Source organism: Bubalus bubalis, chromosome 10, assembly GCF_019923935.1.
Source record: "Bubalus bubalis isolate 160015118507 breed Murrah chromosome 10, NDDB_SH_1, whole genome shotgun sequence".
Lineage (NCBI taxonomy): Eukaryota > Metazoa > Chordata > Mammalia > Artiodactyla > Bovidae > Bubalus > Bubalus bubalis.
In genome coordinates this window covers 937,483-957,089 of record NC_059166.1, presented here as the reverse complement: position 1 = coordinate 957,089, position 19,607 = coordinate 937,483, and the positions used below count along the sequence as shown (strand labels likewise).

Here is a 19,607-nt window from a genome sequence, read left to right as displayed (position 1 = left end):
GCTCTGGGCGCCCGGCCGGCTCAGCCCGCGTCCTGTGGAAAGCTGGCCCAGGGCCGGGCCGCACCGTGTCCACTCACCCGGGCAGGGTGGGCCCTGGCAGGCCTTGGTCTCACGGCCGCTCCCCTTGCAGCTCCGGCCCCCCATCTGTGGCACTGGCGAGTTGCAGAGGCGGATGCGGGTGACGTTGCCGACGCCGCAGGTCACTGAGCAGGAGGACCACGGGGACCAGTGGCTCCAGCCGCCATCCTGCCGGACTAGCGCAGGGGGGAAAGCACATCGGTGCTCAGAGGGCTCGGCAGAGAGCAGGCTGGGCCCTCCCAGGAGTTTCCCACCGACCAGGCAGGGAAGAGCCCCGGTGGCAGGAGGCCCGAACTGGGGAGAGGGCCCCCGGGACCCCCAGGACCCCGGGGCGGGCCTGACACTCACTGCGGTGGTCGCACCTGCCCAGGCTGCAGGCCCGCGTCTGGATGGACGGCCCCAGGCAGGTGTTGCTGGTGACGTCACAGGAGCGGCCCCGCTGCTGGGTGCCTGACCCGCAGGTGGCCGAGCACTCTGTCCACTCTGCCCATGGGGACCAGCCTTCCTCGCCGTCTGCACGGGGATACCACTGTCCGTCAGACCCCAGGGGCCCACTGCACGGGAGGCCAGCCCTGGAGTCCGAGCAGAGTCCCTAGGTGGACACAGGAGGTGGGCAGACACATCTGTCCCAGGGTCGAAGTGCGGGAGCGGACCCCAAGAAAGGGAAGGGGGCGCACGAGGAGCTTTCCCAGACACCCAGTGACCTCTGGCAGGGAGGAGTCCGTGGGAGACCCTGACGGCCTCTCAGAGGAGACGCCGCCTCTGCTGCAGAGCTGCCGCTGGGGCCACCAGCACGCGCGCTATTTCCACTCTAACAGCTGTTTCGCACGCTATTTCCACTCTAACGGCTGTTTCGCACGCTATTTCCACTCTAATGGCTGTTTCGCGAGCTATTTCCACTCTAACAGCTGTTTGCTGGTTTACATGCAGCAATGAAACTTCAATTTGGGGTTGAAATGACAGGACACTAAAATTAGTTCCAAATACTCTAAATGGGAACAAGTTAAATAAAAAGGAAATTTCCTGCCAAGAAACACCCAGTGCCTGCCATGCACGTTTGTACACCTCGTGCTGCATTTTCATCGTAAAACTCACCCTGGGTCAAGGGCATCATCACCCTGAAGCCCAGAAACGCTACATTTTCATGGAGAGGTAGAGCCCTGCCCATGGCCAAGGGCTCCCAGCCTCCACCAGGGGCTCCCAGCCCCCGCCCAGGCCAGCAACCTGCGGACCCCCAGACCAGGACATGCAGAGCACATCTCAGAGAAAGCAACCAGTCCAGTCAACGCTGCTGGTGACATGGGAAGGGGTGGGGAGCCTTGGAGGCTTGGCTGCTGCGGGGCTGGGGCCAAAGGCAGGGGGCCAGCTGAGGTGGGGGCACCGCACCCTTGGGGAGCCACGAGCGTCTGGGGGCTTCCAGAGGGAGGGCACCAGGCCGTCGGGGAGCCGCGAGCATCTGGGGGCTTCCAGAGGACCTGGAGGCCCCGTTGATGTGAGGCTCCGGGAGCCCTGGCCCCGAGGACCGCAGCCCAAGCCCCAGGCTTCCCGCGGGACCAGCCGGCACATGACACGCACGGACACGGCTGAGCCTGGAGCCCGGAGGCTGCAGCCCGCCCGCTGGGCACTCACCATGGACGCAGGATGGGCAGCACTCGCCCTCCACGAACCAGGGGTCCGCACACGTGGCAGGCGGGCAGCTGATTTGGTGGCAAACAGTCTTAAATTTCTACGAGGAAAAGCGACATTTTCCTTGTGTTTGTGTTACATGCAGAAACAGAAACGCTGAGCAAGGGCCAGAGCGGAAGGATCTGGAGGGTCCACTTGTTACACAGACATGGGGACATTTCTCCCCTCAGCTGGAGCGGCTTCCTGGACTGTGCCCCCCTGGGCCCCCCACACGGAGCACCAAGCCCAGGGCCCTCCACGCCCAGCAGTGGGACAGGTGGGACGGGCCATGTTCAGTGTCCAGGCTGCCTGGGGAGACAGAGTGGGTGAACAAGGAAACCAAACGGCCTGCAGAGCTGTGGGCACTGACACTCCCCCGGGGGTCTGTGCTGGACCCGAGGCCCTCGCAGGACCGAGGGCCATCAGACACGGGAGGGGCACTGCCAGCCCTGCCCCCTGTCCCCCACCACTGGGCAACCCTGGCCGCGCCCTCCTGGTTCTCATGCAGAACCACGGGCTGACTCCTTCGGGGTGGCCTCCATCCGCACGGCACCTGCAGTCAGCGGGGCTAGCAGGGCCCCGCAGGGCCGGGGGTCGGCGCCCAGGCCGGGGCAGCCCCGGGGGCTGCATGTCCAGCTCACGGCTAGTAGGGGCCCTGCAGGGCCGGGGGTCGGGGGCCCCGCAGGGCCGGGGGTCGAGCGCCCAGGCTGGGGCGGCCCCCGGGGCTGCATGTCCAGCTCACGGCTAGTAGGGGCCCTGCAGGGCCGGGGGTCGGGGGCCCCGCAGGGCCGGGGGTCGAGCGCCCAGGCTGGGGCGGCCCCCGGGGCTGCGCGGCCGGCTCACCTTGCACGTGCACTTGGTACAGCTGTCCACCACCCAGGTCTCATTCTCGGCAAAGAACCGGCCGTCCTGCCAGCAGGCGGACACGTTCCTGGTCTTGGGCGGCCCGCCAATGAGCTCCCAGAGAAACTGGTTGTCATTGGACTGGAAGGTGGAGGAAAGGACGTCAGTGTGCACGCACGGGGCTGTGCAGCCTTCACCCTCAGCCACCGCCCACACCAAACTCCGTCTTTAAACAGGTTGCCCTCTGAATCCGGGCTTCCTGCTTCCTGGGAGATGAATCTCCTTGAGTTCTAGGCTTCGCAGAGGAGGCCATGTAGCCGGTGAGCACGTTTTCTACCACAGTCCCCTCACGGCATTCTAACCAGATACCTGGGGCTCTGTCCAGGGAGCTGGCTGGTTACTTCTGGTTAGCAAAGGCTAGTGGTGGTTAGTAAACGTTATTGATGGTTACTCACGTTACACATGGTTAGTGGTGGTTAGTCATGATTTGTGGAGGTTACTTATGGTTAGTGGTGGTTACTCATTGTTAGTGGAGATTAGTTGTAGTTAGTGGAAATTAGTAAAGGTTAGTTGGATCAGTGAAAGTTAGTAGAGGCTAGTCATAGTTGTGATTTGTGGTTACTCATGGTGAGTGGTGGCTAGTTGTGGTTAGTGGTAGTTAGTTGTGGTTAGTGGAGGTTGTCATGGTTGTGAAATCGCTCAGTTGTGTCCAACTCTTTGCAATCCCATGGACTGCAGCCTACCAGGCTCCTCCATCCGTGGTGTTTTCCAGGCAAAAATACTGGAGTGGGTTGCCATTTCCTTCTCCAGGAGATCTTTCCAACCCAGGGATTGAACCTGCGTCTTCCGCATTGAGTCATAGTTGTGGTCAGTGATTACTCATGGTGAGTAGTGGCTAGTTGTGGTTAGTGGTGGTTAGTCGTGGTTGGTGTGGTTAGTTAGTGGAGGTTATTTGTGGTTAATGGTGGTTACTCATGGTTAGCAGAGATTAGTCATGGTTAGTCTTGCTTGGTGGTGGTTAGTAAATGTTAGTGATGGTTACACATGGTTAGTGGTGGTTAGTCATAGTTTGTGGAGCTTAGTTGTGGTTCGTGGTAGTTACTCATGGTTAGTGGAGATTTGTTGTAGTTAGTGGAAGTTTGTAAAGGTTCATTGGATTAGTGGTGGTTAGTAGAGGTTACTCATGGTAAGTGGTGGCTAGTTGTGGTTAGTAGTGGTTAGTGGAGGTTGTCATTGTTAGTGGAGATTACTTGTAGTTAGTTGTGGTTACTCATGGTTAGCAGAGATTAGTCATCATTAGTCTTGGTTAGTGGTGGTTAGTCATAGTGGCAGTTACTCGTGGCTAGTGGTGGTTAGTTGTGGTTTGTGGTTAGTGTGGTTAGTCATGGTTAGTGGAGGTTATTTGTGGTTAATGGTGGTTACTCATGGTTAGTCTTGGTTGGTGGTTAGTGGCAGTTACTCATGGTTAGTGGTGGTTGTGGTTTGTGGTGGTTACTAGTGGTTATTGGTGGTCACTCATGGTTAGCAGAGATTAGTCATGGTTAATGGCAGTTACTCATGGTTAGTGGTGGTTAGGGGTGGTTACTAGTGGTTAGTCGTGGTTAGTGTGGTTAGTCATGGTTAGTAGAGGTTATTTGTGGTTAATGGTGGTCACTCATGGTTAGCAGAGATTAGTCCTGGTTAGTCATAGTGGCAGTTACTCATGGTTAGTGGTAGTTGTGGTTAGTAGTGGTTACTAGTGGTTAGTGATGGTCACTCATGGTTATGAGATTAGTCATAGTGGCAGTTACTCGTGGTTACTGGTGGTTAGTCATGGTTAGTGGTAGTCACTCATGGTTAGCAGAGATCAGTCATGGTTAGTGGCAGTTACTCATGGTTAGTGGTGGTTAGTTGTGGTTAGTGATGGTTAGCAGAGATTAGTCATGGTTAGTACCAGTTACTCATGGTTAGTGGTGGTTAGTTGTGGTTAGTGGTGGTTAGTCATGGTTAGCGGTGGTCACTCATGGTTAGCAGAGATTAGTCATAGTGGCAGTTACTCGTGGTTAGTCATGGTTAGTGGTGGTCACTCATGGTTAGCAGAGATCAGTCATGGTTGGTTATGGTTAGTGGAGGTTAGTTGTGGTTAGTGGAAGTTACCCATGATTACTGGCGGTTAGTCCTGGTCAGAGGGGCGTCACTGGCTAGGCACCCACCACTTTGCGCAGGTTCTCGTGGAGCTGGTTCACGATGACATGCAGCCCCGAGAGCTCTCGGATCATGCTGCCCAGCTCCTCACAGGAGTGCTCACACACCTCTGGGCTCTTCTCTGCACTCGGGCCCACGTGCTCCATGGTGACCATGGGGCTCAGGTGCAGCGTCTCCGTGTTCTCACTGATGGCGTTGGTTTCAGCTGCAGGAAGGACGTGGGACAGTCACAGCCTGGCTGGCACGACGGGCGCTGCTCAGAGCGCTCGTGCTGCATGGCTCCCAGGAGCCCGAGAACTGGCAGCTGTTTCCCACCACAGCCCTGCTCCCACCACAGGACTCTGCCCCTCACAGCACCATGGGGACCAGGCCTCAGACACTGCCACCCACAGAGCAGAAGTTCAGCTCAGATAAAAAATGCAAAAGCATCAGAGACACACATCTGCCTCATGTTCAAACTGATTAGAGGCACCAGCCTCCTGTTTTTCTTCTTTTTATATAGATATTTATATAACTTATTATCTAAATAAATTCCTTATTTTTGTCCCAAACCCCAAATCTGTTTCCGATCCTATAATTTCTATACATTCTGACAACCCCTCTCAACTCCTCAATTAATCCATTTTTTTTCATCCTAAACACCATTTATTTTGGCTACTTGTTCTGCATTAAGGTAAATTTTTTTTCTTGCTAAATGAGTAATTTTGTCAATTCTCTGCTGGCCTCAGAAGACCCCTGAAGTGCAGAACCCGGACTATGGACTTGGAACCCACTGCTCAGAGATGGTACAGGCCTCGGAAGTCCCCAAACACAGGACACATAGCTACACCGCTAATGACAAAAATGATTGGGAAAGTCCTGAACCAGGCGTGGCCTCCCTGCGGAGCCAGCCAGCTGGGACACAGTCGCCAAGGCCAGGCCGTGTCGTCTCCGCAGTTGCTCATGTCTTGTCTGAGACCCTCCATGACTGAGTTACGACCTGTCAGTGTTACAATTCTGTCAAACATTCTATGATTGGGTGTTTACTACGTGGTTGTAAATCCTTGTTGCAACTCACATGGATCTTGAGAGCCTCCCTCAGACTCACCAGACCCAAAGTCACGTGCGTGTGTGTTGATCGCTCTGCTGCTGCTGCTGCTAAGTCACTTCAGTCGTGTCTGACCCTGTGCGACCCCATAGACAGCAGCCCACCAGGCTCCCCCGTCCCCGGGATTCTCCAGGCAAGAACACTGGAGTGGGTTGCCATTTCCTTCTCCAATGCATGAAAGTGAAAAGTGAAAGTGAAGTCACTCAGTTGTGTCCACCTCTTCGTGACCCCATGGACTGCAGCCTCCCAGGCTCCTCTGTCCATGGGATTTTCTAGGCAAGAGTACTGGAGTGGGGTGCCATTTCCTTTTCCAGAAAGCCACATATAACCATAAGCATATTAATCACTAGTCATACATAGAAGAATAAAAATAGGGCAACAAAAGTGCCCAAAAGTCCGAGGACCACCTCACAGAAGACGAGCAGAGTCCTTCCTCAGGAGAGGATGCCCCGGCCTACAGCACGAGGGGCTGAGAGCGGGGTGAGGGCCACGTCTACCCCCACCCCTGCCCCCTCGCTGAAAGTCAATGCTCCCTTTCCCTTCCTCTGTCACCCAGACATGCCCGGCATATCAGACGACTGCCCGCAAGGATGCCCAGCTCGGATCGGAGACACACAAGGCTCCCTCCATCTGCATCCTGGGACCACCGTCTCCTCCCGTGTGTCCTCTTGGACGTCAGTTCACTCTGTCTTAGCTTTTTTGGAACTTTTGCTTTTTTATGACCACCCTCAGAAAGACTGTGACCTAATCCAGAGGGACCTCAATCTGCATTTCAGCTGGAGCTGGCAGTACAGGTGGAAGGTCGCGGCCACAGTGCTCCGGGAGTCTGGGGGCTGAAAGCGAGTGTGGGATCATCATAAAGCCCCGCCAGGTGCACAAGCTGCCAAGCATCACAGTTGAAACTTTCCCTCCTTGAACTCAACTGACCAACAGCTGAAAGATGCACTGATTGAAAGGTAGGCGGCCGCGGACGGAAGGACTCACACATCCAAGCTGCACACACGCCCCAGTGCCAGTGATCAGGTCCTGAGCTCTGTAACCTCAGCCCTGAGTTCCCACTCTGGGGTCAAGGGCTGGGTTGCAAAGCTATGTTACAGACATCAAACCCCATATCCTTCCATGTGGATTCATAAAGTGACAATTTATATTTGTATACAGTTGATGTAAAGAAGCCTTTTAACAAAGTGAATCAGAAGATGGGGTCATGTGGCAGATGAGAGCCTCCTCTGTGGGGCTCAGCCCGGGTGGGGGGCAGTTAACAGGCCCTCTCAGTCCCCACCCTCTTTATTTGTAAAATGAGGAAAGCAGATGAGCCCAACTCAGGGGGTTTTGAAGATGAAATGATATGTTGCATTCAAAAAGCCCAGCATAGTGACCTTCAAATATCAAATACTCAAGACAAGGTTGACAAATTATGGTTGGATATAAATTCAAAACGTAATTAACAGACAAAGTGGGATTACGTCAAAGGTTCAAGTGGTCCATTTTCATAATAAGGCAGTATCACCAGCTGTGACTAGTATAAAACTTCCCATAAACCAAGCTTGACAAAGAGTCGTGGAGTCATCTTATGAAGAAGATCTTCATACATCAGTAGACTGGCATCGTTGCATATATTTAAAATCATGTTAAAACGCCAGGGATGTTTTTGGCATGTAAAATGGATTATATTGAATAATTGAAATGCATGCACAGTTAATCCTTCAAGCAATGTAGTGTTTTCAGATGTCGACACATCCGAGTTGACCAGCCACCTGGGTGAGGCCAGGATGGCACCGTATTCCAACACATCCCCTTACCTTCCACGGCCCTCCCCACAGGAGAAGGACCCACCATAGAGGGACCCGGGCACCTACCTCCCTGGCTCTGCTGACAACCTTTCTTGCTCAGAAGATCCTCCACAGAGTTTTCAAAGACTAAGTAGACATTCTGCAGCAAACCCTGAGACACGTACAAGGAGAGAAACCCAAGTGGGTAAACAGCAGACATCTGAGGACACACTAAGCAACATCTCAAAGATACAGGATGCAATTTAAAGCAGAGAATGCTTTCTTCTGTGCTCCTATTCTCCGCAGGTCTGAAATCTCGTTAATGGGTTATCTGTGTATCTTAGTTCGAAGCTTCATTTGAGGCCAGAGGCAGATGTGGGTTTGACTCAAGAAGGGAGAGCATTTGAGAAAAGGGGCTTGAGAAGGATGGTGCAGACAGGCTTAGGGAACAGACCATGGAGGCCACACTCTCGGTTGGGAACCTTGAGGGTGACCAGCGCTCCCACATGTGGCCATGGGTTGCAGGAACATGCACTGCTCTGCCTGTCCACAAAACAGACCTCATCTATGAGAGCAGGCAGTCCACCCAGAGACAGTGAGGGTCTCGTCTCACTGGGCTGAGGGCTTCCTGACGACCACCAGAGACCACATGGGGCATCTCTAGGCCTCTTACTGAAATAGCTGAGTCTGAACATATACATTTATTTCCAAAATGCACATACACCTGGAGGAGAACAGTGCCTAACCCTCTCTGCTGCAGTTTCTAAACACTTGGATTTAGAAAAAATCCTCTTGCCAACATATTTTATCTGAGATGAACGTGGAACCACTCCCTCATAATCAACAGCCCTTTCCTTAGGAAACATGGTTAATCTTCTCTACTGCCAGCCTGTCACGTCAGGACTGAACTGGAATCTGGGGACCCTGGGAGACAGCTGAACAGATCTGATGTCTCGATGATCAGATCAATGTTCAGTCAGGAGATCGGTGACCATTTGTGCAGCTAAGAAAGGTGCCTGTGTCCACTGCTCTGTTGGTTCCTGGGTCAGAGTGTGTGTGTGTGCACATGAGAGTGCCTGTGCCTGTGTGCAGGTGTGCAGTGTGCAGGCGTGCATGTGTGTGTGTGCAGTGTGTCCATGTGTGCAGTGTGCAATGTATGTATGTGTGCAAAGTATAGTATGTGCAGGTGTGTGTGTGTGCAGTGTGTAGTGTGTGCACGTGCGCACATGTGTGCAGGTATGTGTGTGTGCGCAGTGTGCATGTGTATAGTATGTGCATGTGTGTGTGTGCAGTGTGTAGTGTGTGCACGTGTGCACATGTGTGCAGGTATGTGTGTGCGCACAGTGTGCATGTGTATAGTATGTGCAGGTGTGTGTGTGTGCAGTGTGTAGTGTGTGCACGTGTGCACATGTGTGCAGGTATGTGTGTGTGCGCAGTGTGCATGTGTATAGTATGTGCATGTGTGTGTGTGCAGTGTGTAGTGTGTGCACGTGTGCACATGTGTACAGTGTGTGCACGTGTGTGCATGCGGGCAGTGTGCATGTGTAAAGTGTGTGCATGTGCCAGCTGGTGTGCGCGGGTGCTCCTTGCGCTCACGCCTGCCCATGTGCACCCCCCAGGATCCCGCCCCTCCCCAGCCAGGTCGGGTGGGAGTGTCTGCTGGACCTACCCGGAAGTGGCTCTCGCGGGCCGCGCCCTTGGCCACATACATCCGGCTCCTCTCGGTCTGCAGGTGCTCGTAGAAGGGCTCGTCCAGCGTGAAGCTGTCCATCAGGTCGCAGCCCACGTACAGGCTGTAGGTCTCTCCAGTCACCTGCACGGTGACGTTCTTCCACTGGGAGTCAGCCAGGCCCACGTCCTCCAGGGAGATGACGTGCTGGGTGCCGTCCACCCAGTAGGTGAGGTCCAGGGTGTCCGCGGGGCCGTTGGACACGATCTCGAACTGCCTGTGTGCGGCGCCCGGGCCCTCCAGCGCCAGCAGGGTGCCCCGGGACCGGCGGTCCTGCTTCAGGCTGGCCGTCAGGAAGAAGCCCTCCTTGTGCCGCATGGCCTCGGTGATCCGGCCCAGGTGCTCCGCGCTCACCGGCGGGATGTAGTCAAAGCGGACGAAGCGGTAGGCGGGCACGCTGGGGTCTGGGCCCCGGAACTGCTTGGCCCCGATGGTCTTGCGGTTGATGTTGCTGATGCTGAAGAGGTCGAAGGTGGTGTCCTCCTCCTGGTCTCCCGCTGCTCGGGGAGCAGGGCACGGAGGTCAGGGGCGCCAGGGCACAGGGCCCTCCTCTCGGGAGCCACGCGGGCTGGCACGCGGCCCCTGCGAGGCCGGAGAGCCCGCCCCTCCTTTCTCTCCTGGGCACTGCCTGACCCGCCCTCCCGGCCCCGGCTTGCCCGCGAGCGGCTCTCTGTGCGCATCAGCAGACGAGCCTTCACGGAGAAAGGAAGTGCGGTCCGGTCCCCACTCTTCACCTCCCTGACAAGGGCTGTGCTGCCGTCTCTGCTCCCCACCTGAGCGGGGCTCAGGCGAGACCCTCCGTTTCCCACCCGAGTGCCCAGGAAAGCCGCCGGCAGGTGCGCCACTGCGGGGCGGCTGCCTTCGAGGTCGCTTTCCTCAAGACATAATCTGAGCTGAACTCCTCCCGTGGGGACCCTGTATTTCTCAGAAATACATCCTGCCTCTCAGGGCTCACACTGCAGGAGAGCATCTGAGAGACCATGAGCCTCAAGGCCACAAACGCACGGTTTTAATGCACTGTCCAAATACTGGAAAGAGGTTGTCCGCCCTCACCAATATCCTAACACTTTAAATCATTCAAAATAATTTTCTGAACAGAAAGTGTAAACAAAGCACAACTTTTATCTAATACTTGGCAAATTGAAGCATTAGATTACACGGTGTTGTTGACAGAAGTGTTCGTTTTCCTACCTGCAGTACAGCTATTTGGCCGTATGTCAAAAATGCTTAAAATCGTTAAAGACTTTGACTCTGCAATTTTACTCTGGTAAGTCATCCTAATATGTAATCACAAACGCAAGGATGTATGTATTCACAGCAGTATTCCCCATGGTGTCATTTACAGTCATGTAAACGTGCAATGTAGATGGGAATGGCCTGAAAATACAGAGGGGTACCTTCTCATGGACTATTACAGTCATTAAAAATCGTGTTTTAAGAAAATAAACACATGAAAAATATTTAGATGTGTTTTTAAGTGCAAAGATGTGGGAAGGATAGAAGCTGTAAAACACCAAACACTTCAGTATGTTGTAAATATCACATACAGAAAAAAGGCAGCAACTTCCCTGGAGGTCCAGTGTTTAAGCATCTGCACTTCCAAAACTGGAGCCACAGGTTTGATCCCTGGTTGGGGAACTGACATCCACATGCCTTGTGGCACAACCAAATAAACAGTTTTTTTTTTTTTTTTTTAATCCAATTTTAAAAAGAAAGAAGACAAAACGTGCCCAGCAAAAGGCTGCATCTATAGGTGGGAGGGTATTTCTCTCTAATAACCTCAATTTTCCAAAAATAAATTTCCTATTGTATGGACTCAAAAGTGAGTTAAGATTTATCTTAAACTAAGTTAAGGTCCTAAGGGGTGAGGTGCTCCATCCAGGCCTCTGCTTTATCCACCCTTATCCAGCAGGTGAACCTTATCTTGGGGGCCCAGGTCACCCAGGGGCGTCCACACTCACCCTGAGCGCTAGGCCAGGTCACCTGGGGGTCCACCCGGGGGCGTCCACACTCACTCTGGGCGCTGGACCAGAACACCCAGGGGCATCCACACTCACCCTGAGCGCTGGGCCAGAACACCCCGGGGTCCACACTCACCCTGAGCGCTGGGCCAGAACACCCGGGGGTCCACCCGGGGGTCCACACTCACCCTGAGCGCTGGGCCAGAACACCCGGGGGTCCACCCGGGGGTCCACACTCACCCTGAGCGCTGGGCCAGAACACCCGGGGGTCCACCCGGGGGTCCACACTCACCCTGAGCGCTGGGCCAGAACACCCGGGGGTCCACCCGGGGGTCCACACTCACCCTGAGCGCTGGGCCAGGCCCACAGGGCCAGCAGCAGCAGTGGCCACAGCATCCTGCGTCTTCCCAGCCAAAGCCCTGCAGATAAATCAGACCCTGTTACTTAAGAAAACATAACCACAGCTTCTAATTTGGATTGGAAGTTTTACTCATATGATCATTTAAAAACTGTTTGTATATAAAAATCAGAAACAAATGGATTTGTGGGCAAAGCTAGATAGAAAATATGCTTTTCAAATGAGCTTTTGTAACTAAGGTTGGTATTCATCGGACTAGCATTTGTCCACAAGCACTGTACCAATGATGTCCTAAGCATTCATATTATTTAATCCTCATAATGACCTAGGAGACAGATATGATCATTATCATGGCCATTTTACAGATGGGTAAGTGGAGGCTCAAACAAGTTAAGTGCTTGCCCAGAGCCAGAACATAAACCCAGGAAGTTTTGAATTTAGAAAAATATCAGCCTAGGGAAAATAGCCTACAAAGATATTTTGCATAAATAGCCAAAAAAAGTTGCACATAATTTAATTAAAGAGAATAAATAGTAACTGTATATGAGTTAAAAGTAAACCTAGTTGGCTGGATCATAACTGCTAAGAAAATAGCCTTCTACTTAGTAATCATTTTTGCTTTGCTTTTCTATTTTCTTGAGGCCTGTTTTTCCATTCTTCAGGATTCTCAGTTGGCAGGCTCAGCAGACACTGGCCCAGAAGTCAGAGCCTGGCCGGGAGCCCGCTCCAGGGTTAACCCCTGCTCCGCCTCCCCAGGTCTGGGCCTCAGCCTCCTTGCCTCCCCCGAGCATGGGCTCCAGGGCCCTTCCAGCAACACTCTGCATTCCGCAGAGGTGAAGCCAATCCGAGACCCCTACCCTCCTTGTTTAGGGCTTCAAGAGACCTGAGCTTCTTAGTGAGAAAGAAATCCCTGGAGGAGCCTCTCCACAAGGAGCGGCTTTCCCTGAGAGGGGGACCGTCGCCTGGGGAGCAGGCTCCAAGCAGGACTCTCCCGTCCCCGCAGGCTGCAGACACCTGCCTTCAGCCCGTCCACAGCAAGTGCAGGGCTTGGCTGTGTTCCGCCTGCACCCCCCAGCCGGCGGGCGGGCCCCGCGGGCAAGGCTGCTGCAGAGCTGCGGTGCCAGCATCACCGTGCAGCCTGGGGAAGCATCCCTGAGTCCTCGGTCTCAGGCACCCTTCTGTGGAATGAGGATCAATCGGCCACTCACAGGGTGAGTGTGGGAAATGAGCCGCCGAGCAAGTCGGTGCTTGTAAAGACTTCTGAAGCGCAGCCCAGTAGGAGAGACGGAAAGGCTGCCCTTAGCAGGACTCTTCCGAGGACTGAGTCGCGCGGTGAACCCTGAGGAGGGTTAGAACAGCGCTGGCACTCCGTAAGTCCTGCACAGGCGATTTCAGAGTAAGCGGGGGCAGGCCTGTCCTCTGTCCCCCACAGACAGACAGCGGGACCACTGCCTCTGGCAGCAAGCTCCGTCTGAATTACAGAGTCCCACGTCCTGAGGGCTCAGCTCCCCTCAGTCCTGAGGACACACACGGAGCTCTGTCAGGAACAAAAGCAAATCCTCTGGTGCTGAGACAGACATCTGCCACAAGGACCTGGGGGCCCATCCCGCCTCAGGGGTCGCCCAGCAGAAAAGAGACCACCAGGGGCGCAGCTGGGGCTCCAGCCTCTCTCGCCCCGCGTTGTTAAAAGGCAACACGTACGCTATCGTAGGACACACTGTGGGGACATACGCGCCCACGCTGCGCACCTCGCTTCACACAGTTAGGGCTTAAGGTTATAGTTTTTTCCAAAAGAAAGCTGTCTGCAACAGAATGTCGTTACACCTAATTACATTAGAACTTTCACAAAGATCTGCAAAGACCTTTTACAATTCTTATACCAGCAATCAGCGCAAACTTAACTTTACTGAGAAATCCGACCTTCCAATGGTCAAGAACGAGGTGATTCAACAGAGCCCCTCACTGCCTTCAGCCTCCCCCTGCAAAGGAGCCTGACCCCCCATTCACAGAAGTTAGGCTAATTTGCTAATTCCCGCTGCCTTTTCATCTGCAAATTATCCCCCAGACTTGTAAGAACAGCTGGAGTCCCTGGGCAGTCAGGGCAGTCTCCACTGACTTACTAAATACCATTCATTAAAAACTTTCAGCAACACTTTTCAGCTATGAAAACTGTTTAGCGTGCGTCTTTATAACTTCTCATCATTTTTTCACATCCTCAGGAACAACTTCTAGTTTCTTCCTCACGACCGTCCCCCGCGCCCCCCCAGTAACAGACTTTATGGATGCACCCTATTCAGTGGCTGAAACGGAAGCCTCTGCCCAGGATTCCAGGCAGGTACCTTCAGGAAAGCCCCAGGGGTCCTCAGGCGATGGGCAATCCGGGCAGGATCACAGCATCCTCCGTGCAGAAAAGACGCCAAAGGGAGCTCACCTGCCCCAGTTCTGCCACTGAGCAGCAGGAGGCGGAGGTGAAGACCTGTTTCTGCTTAGGTGTCAGCAGGCAAGCTCCCTCCCTGCTTCAAAACTAGTTTGCACTTTCTCCTTCTCCCCTCTTAGAATAAAATTTTTTTAAAAATGACTTTTCTGAAAAGTTAAACTACAGCGCAACTATTTGGTCAGTGGAGAAGCCGCTCTTACCTGGCGTGGAAACCCTGCAGGAATGAGTGGCTCAGAGCCGGGAGGGGGTCGGCGAGGGACGAAGGGCCGCAGGAGGAGACCCAACCCCGCTCTGCAGAGGAGCTGGGCTTGGATCCGCGGCGGGCCGCGGCCGCCCCTTATATGCGCGGAGTCCAGCGGCCGGCAGTCAGACGCACGCGGAAGCGCTGGACTCGTTCCGCGGCGGGATGACATAATTCCTCCTCTGATCCCGCATTTGCTGGGGCACCTGGCACCGGTCCGGTCCGGCCCCCTCCACCCCCACCCGTGCGGCCCGCCCCTGCTCTGGCCGCAGCTGGGGGACCACGGGGGAGGAGCCGCAGGAGCCGGGGAAGACGGACTTTTCCTGCCTTCTCTCAGGAAATACAATGCTATAAATAAAACCAGCAAGATTGGCTGGAGCGCTCCTTTTTGCTGAAGAGAGAGAATGCAAGTTGTAGGCTTCCAATCTGGTTCGCATTACCCAAAGTGAGAACGGTCTCTCTCAACCGAGGAGAAGGCCATCAGCAAAAAGCAAAAGAACCGGTGGGTGGAAATGGTCAGTATACGTATTGACGAAGCTGTACTGATGAATTCATTTATCATGTGCAGAAAGTGTGATATTTAATCTGAAAGGGCGTCAGTGTATCAGTTGGATGACTGAGAAACAGGATCCGGTGAATTTATTTTCATCCAAATCCTGCTTCATGCCCAGCCTGGACCCCACAGGGTGGCCGCTCCCTGGGGACACCCCGTGTGGGACCAAGAACCTCCTGCACAGACTTTCCTGGTAGCAGGAACAACCTGTACAGCCTCACTTAGCCCAACAGCCCTAAGGGCGGGTTACACAGGGGGAAGCCTCTGGAAGAAAGAATAGCAGGCAGCAGTGGGCTCCCTGCCCCTCCCCAGAGCGCACACCTCCCAGGCAGGCTGGACCATAGGCAGAGGAGGCAGTGGACAGTGTGGGGGGGATGGGGGGGATGAGGCACCCCCAAAGGCCAGGCTGGGCCTTGCACAGAGGAGTGGTCCCTTGCACAGGCTGGCAGATGGCACCGGAGGCGCCGGGTCATGGTGGGCAGAGCCATGGACAAGTGAAGTCTCAACTGAAGGGCGTTAGAGGGGGTTTGTTCTGAGCCACCTTGGAATCTGAGCGGTAACGTTGCTGAGGAGCCTGCTTCTCCACCTGGGTCCTTGCTGGGTGGGGGTCACAGAGGGGCACAGGCACATGCAGTCTAGCCCTGCCGAGGTCCAGCCCAGGCAACCACAGGGCATGGGGTTGGAGAGGGGGCTTGTAACTGAGTAGGGAGCATTTGTTACCTTGCTCTCTGCTGGTAGTTTCTGAAAACACTTGTCTACAGCAACTGTTCACTTATTACCAGGTAGACAATGTCAATTTCTGATGTGCAGAGAAGGAAGAAACTTGACTCAAAGAACATATATGTGTGTGTGTGTGTGTGTTAGGCATGTCTGACTCTTTGCGAGTGGACTCTTTGTGAGTGGACTGTAGCCCGCCAGGCTCCTCTGTCCATGGGATTCTCCAGGGGGTCTTCCCAACCCAGGGATCGAACCCCGGCCTCCTGCACTGCAGGCGGGTTTTGCCATCCTGCTCAAGGTACGATGTCTTACTCTGGGCAGGCTGATCGGTGGCACAGTCACATGACTTAGATTTAAAATTCCGAGCGCGATGTAACTAAGCTGATGTTATTGCAAACTCCAGAGAAGAACGTCTAACCCAGTTTCCCTTAAAGCCTTTTTAGTGACTAGCTGTTGATTTGCCAGTTGACCTGACTTTGCTTACAGTTTGGCTTTTCCTTGGCCAGAAGTTGGCCTCTGGCCCTCACACCCCACTTGCCAGCAGAAGGTACCATCTAGTCAGGCTTCCCTGGTGGCTCAGCCGTAAAGAATCCACCCACCATGCAGGAGACTCAGGAGATGCAGTTTCCATCCTTGGGTGAGGAAGGTCCCCTGGAGGAGGAAATGGCAGCCCACTCCAGCATTCTTGCCTGGGGAATCCCATGGATAGTGGAGCCTGATGGGCTACAGTCCCTGGGGTCGCACAGAGTTGGACACAACTGAGAGACTTATCAACAACTCCTCTGCTCAGCCACGGGCAGCCACCCACCCCATGAGCGTTAGGACAGAAAGTGCTGCTGTGCTGAGCATCTCAGGAGCACCAGGCGGATGAGGAGACTAGACCACACCCAGGACAGGTCAGAGGGCCGCCTTGCTGGGGCCCCAGGGAGATGTTCCTTCCACGGGGGAGGCTTCTTGAGGAGACAGGACATGCGTGACTAGATCTTGGCCTCTGGGGAGGGCATCTGAGATCAGGGGTGTCCCAGGAAAGGCCTAGGTGAGCAGAATTGAAGGAGGGGTCAGCCCTTCTGGGGCAGGGAGGTGACGGGAGGTGACAGATGGCAGGAATGCTGAGGCCCTGCTGGGGATGGGCTGGGCTGGGCAGCTCTCCTGCAGGGAGGTGGGGACCGGAGGCAGGGGTGGGCACAGGATGTCCAAGGGGCTACCCACCCTGGGACAGAGGGACATGTGACCTAGAACCGCAAAGCAAGGCCAGTTCACGTAGGGCAGATCCCGGAGCAGAATGTCAGCTTCAGGGATGAGGAATAGGGTGCGTCTGCTGGAAGGAGGAAGCAAAGGCCAGAGCAGCACAGAGCCTGCCCACTGGAGGGGGAGTCACATCCCCAGCGCCCGGCCACCTGGAACGGGTGAGCTCGGCCCTGTTCCGGGGCGGGTCTCTGCAGGTGAGGCTGTACTGGGGGAGGGCTACCTAAGTCCAGGGACCCGTGTCCTCATAGTAAGAGGACAACCGGGACACAGGACACCCTGGGAGGTTAGAGGCGGCGAGGGGAGGGGTGCGGCCAGCAGCCTAGGGGCCCCCAAGGTCACACAGCCCCAGAGGAGCCACCCCCAGAGCCTCCAGAGGGGGCGAGACGGTGCAAGAATTCACCTGGGCTGGCTCAGGCCCCCCTCGTGTGGCCCTTCTTACAGCAGCCCCAGGAGACCAATGCACGGGCCCGCCAGGCTCCAGAAACTTCCGTGATCACAGCCGTTCGGGAGCCCAGGGAGACAGCAGTGAGGCCAGCTGAGTCCGCGGTGGCAGGACCTGCTACTGACCGGCCAGTGACCATGCCTGGCTGGGGACAGCATCAGCCCAGGGACGGCTGTGCCTGACTGGGAATCAGGGGCTCTGGGACAGACGACAGAGGGGTCCAGGCAGGTTCCTCAGCAGAGTCAAAGGTCAGCTGGTTTAGAGCATCCTCGCAGCTGGGGGCTGGGCTGGGCTCCCGCAAGTGCCCAGGGCAATGCCAGCCCCAGCCCGCCCCTCAGGCAGGTGTCCAGTTGCCGACGGTGGACTGTAGATAGATCTGGCCCCTGAGCAGGAGGGGAAGGACGGAAGGAGCAGACAGCCGAGGGGCCACGGCCAGCGACTCCAGACGCTGAGAAGCCTGGGAAGGGTGTCTTTCTGTCTCTGGAGCTGACTGAGGGTTTACGCGCCAGGGAAACAGGGTTGAGATTCCCAGTCACTCCTGGCAGCTTGCCTGTTGGGCAGTCACTTCCATTCACATTAAACACCTGAGCCGCGGGCACGCACGCAGGGAGATAAGGCAGGGGATTCACCAGAAAGGCGAGGGCCTGGGAACAGGGTCTGCTCTGAGCCCGGGCTCTGGACGCTCATGAGAACCTTCTGAGCTAAAGGATGGACCCAGGGCTTACAGAGGAGCCGACGCGAAAACCCTGAGCCAGCGAGGTTTGGATGGGATTGAGGAGGGTCAGCCCAGTGCGGGCCCTGGGGAGTCTCATACCACCCCCACCCCCCCACCCCGCACTCCCCCGCACCCGGCTCTGTGTCCCTGGGGGATGGAGGTGAGGGTGCCTGGGACCCTCCCCTGTTCACAGAACCCCCCCATCCCAGGAGGAGGTGAGGGCGCCCGGGCCGTCCCCGTCTGCTCAGCACCGCCCCCCCTCCCCCCGCAGCTCTTTGTCCCTGGCGGGTGGAGGTGAGGGTGCCTGGGACCCTCCCCTGTTCACAGAACCCCCCCATCCCACGAGGAGGTGAGGGCGCCCGGGCCGTCCCCATCTGCTCAGCACCGCCCCCCGCAGCTCTGTGTCCCTGGCGGGTGGAGGTGAGGGCGGCGGCGCCGCGCCGTCGGGGCGCAGGGCCGCCTGGGCAGGCGCTGGGAGCCCTGGATGCGAAGCGGCCACATCTGTTTGCTCTCGGCCTCCGCCCGCTGCCGGGCTTTCTCACCCGCTGTGGGCGGAGGGTTCCGGGAACTCGCTCTGCCCTGACCGACAGCAGAGGAGAAACTGCAGCCTGCGACTCCGACTCGAGGGCGCCCGGGTTGGTCGCGGGAGGAGAAGATTCCTTTAAACAGCTCCTGTGGATGGAGGCCAGGCAGGATGAGGTCGCGGGTTATTTCCAGTCCTGGCGGGGACTGAGAAGCCGCACAGCAACGCTGGGGGCCGGGCTGGGGGCGGCGTGCGCCCGGAGCGAGGCCGGCAGATGCTGGGGGGAGTGAAGGGGGCGTCCAGAGCGGGAAGCCCGGCTCCAGCCGGGACCCTCCCGGGCCCCAGCTCCCTCCCATGTGAAACGGGCGCACTCACAGAGCCCGCTGGGTCAGAACCGGTTCTGAGCCGCCCTGGGGCTCTGTGCCCTGCCGACATCAGCGGGTGAAACCAGGGCCCTCTCTAGAGCCCCCACACTCGGGGGGTGCTTGGGAGCGGACACGGCTCTGCGGGTCCAGGCCGGAGGGCCCAGCGAGCCCTGTGACCTCAGAGGCCCCGGCTCAGCTGGGCGGCGGGGGTGCCTAGGAGCTCCGGTCTCTGCGCTTTCCCTGCTCTTGGACGCCCCCCGGGCTGCAGACTCCTGTTCCCATGGCGACCACGGGGTCGCAGGGACCTGGCACCAGCAGAGGGGGCGCCAGGCCAGGGTCGCCTGCTGCTCCCCTCCGCCTTGTCCAGCACCCCCACAGCCGACATCAGCTCCTGGTGTGGGGCCTCCTCCAGGCTGGCCTCCTGGCCTCAGTCATCCTGTCGGTTCCGCCTCATCTGGCTTCAGCCTCCCTCGCCCTGACTTCCGTTCAAGCTCACATAGCAGGTAAACCCACGTCCACAGCAGAGGCGCCGGCTCTCCGCCTCTCTCACCCGCGCCGTGCAGGACAGCCCGGCCTCTCAGGCCGAGGCCGTGAGTCACCCCGACCGTGTGTGTCTCTGGAACTCCTGCCCAGCCTCCGCGCCCACCGAGGCCGGCTCTCCGGGTCTGTCCCGCCCCCTCCTCCAGCCTCTG

At 56.3% G+C, this 19,607-nt stretch overlaps 1 protein-coding gene across 2 annotated transcripts in view; it reads right to left on the bottom strand.

Moving 5' to 3' along the window:
• The window catches only part of THBS2 (thrombospondin 2), a 34,373-nt gene extending 19,892 nt beyond the window's left edge, over positions 1-14,481 (bottom strand). Inside the window, exons 1-9 of one of the 2 annotated variants that reach the window (XM_045161901.1) lie at positions 14,312-14,481; positions 11,661-11,735; positions 9,296-9,852; positions 7,714-7,798; positions 4,779-4,975; positions 2,587-2,727; positions 1,708-1,804; positions 427-591; positions 78-254 (exon numbers count right to left, since the gene is read on the bottom strand). In XM_045161901.1, the coding sequence (XP_045017836.1) occupies positions 78-254; positions 427-591; positions 1,708-1,804; positions 2,587-2,727; positions 4,779-4,975; positions 7,714-7,798; positions 9,296-9,852; positions 11,661-11,712 (1,471 nt within the window). In that variant the 5' untranslated portion in view covers positions 11,713-11,735; positions 14,312-14,481. The remainder of the gene's footprint in view (positions 1-77; positions 255-426; positions 592-1,707; positions 1,805-2,586; positions 2,728-4,778; positions 4,976-7,713; positions 7,799-9,295; positions 9,853-11,660; positions 11,736-14,311) is intronic. The other variant, XM_045161902.1, reaches the window with a different exon arrangement.
• Between the last annotated feature and the right edge of the window lie 5,126 nt (positions 14,482-19,607).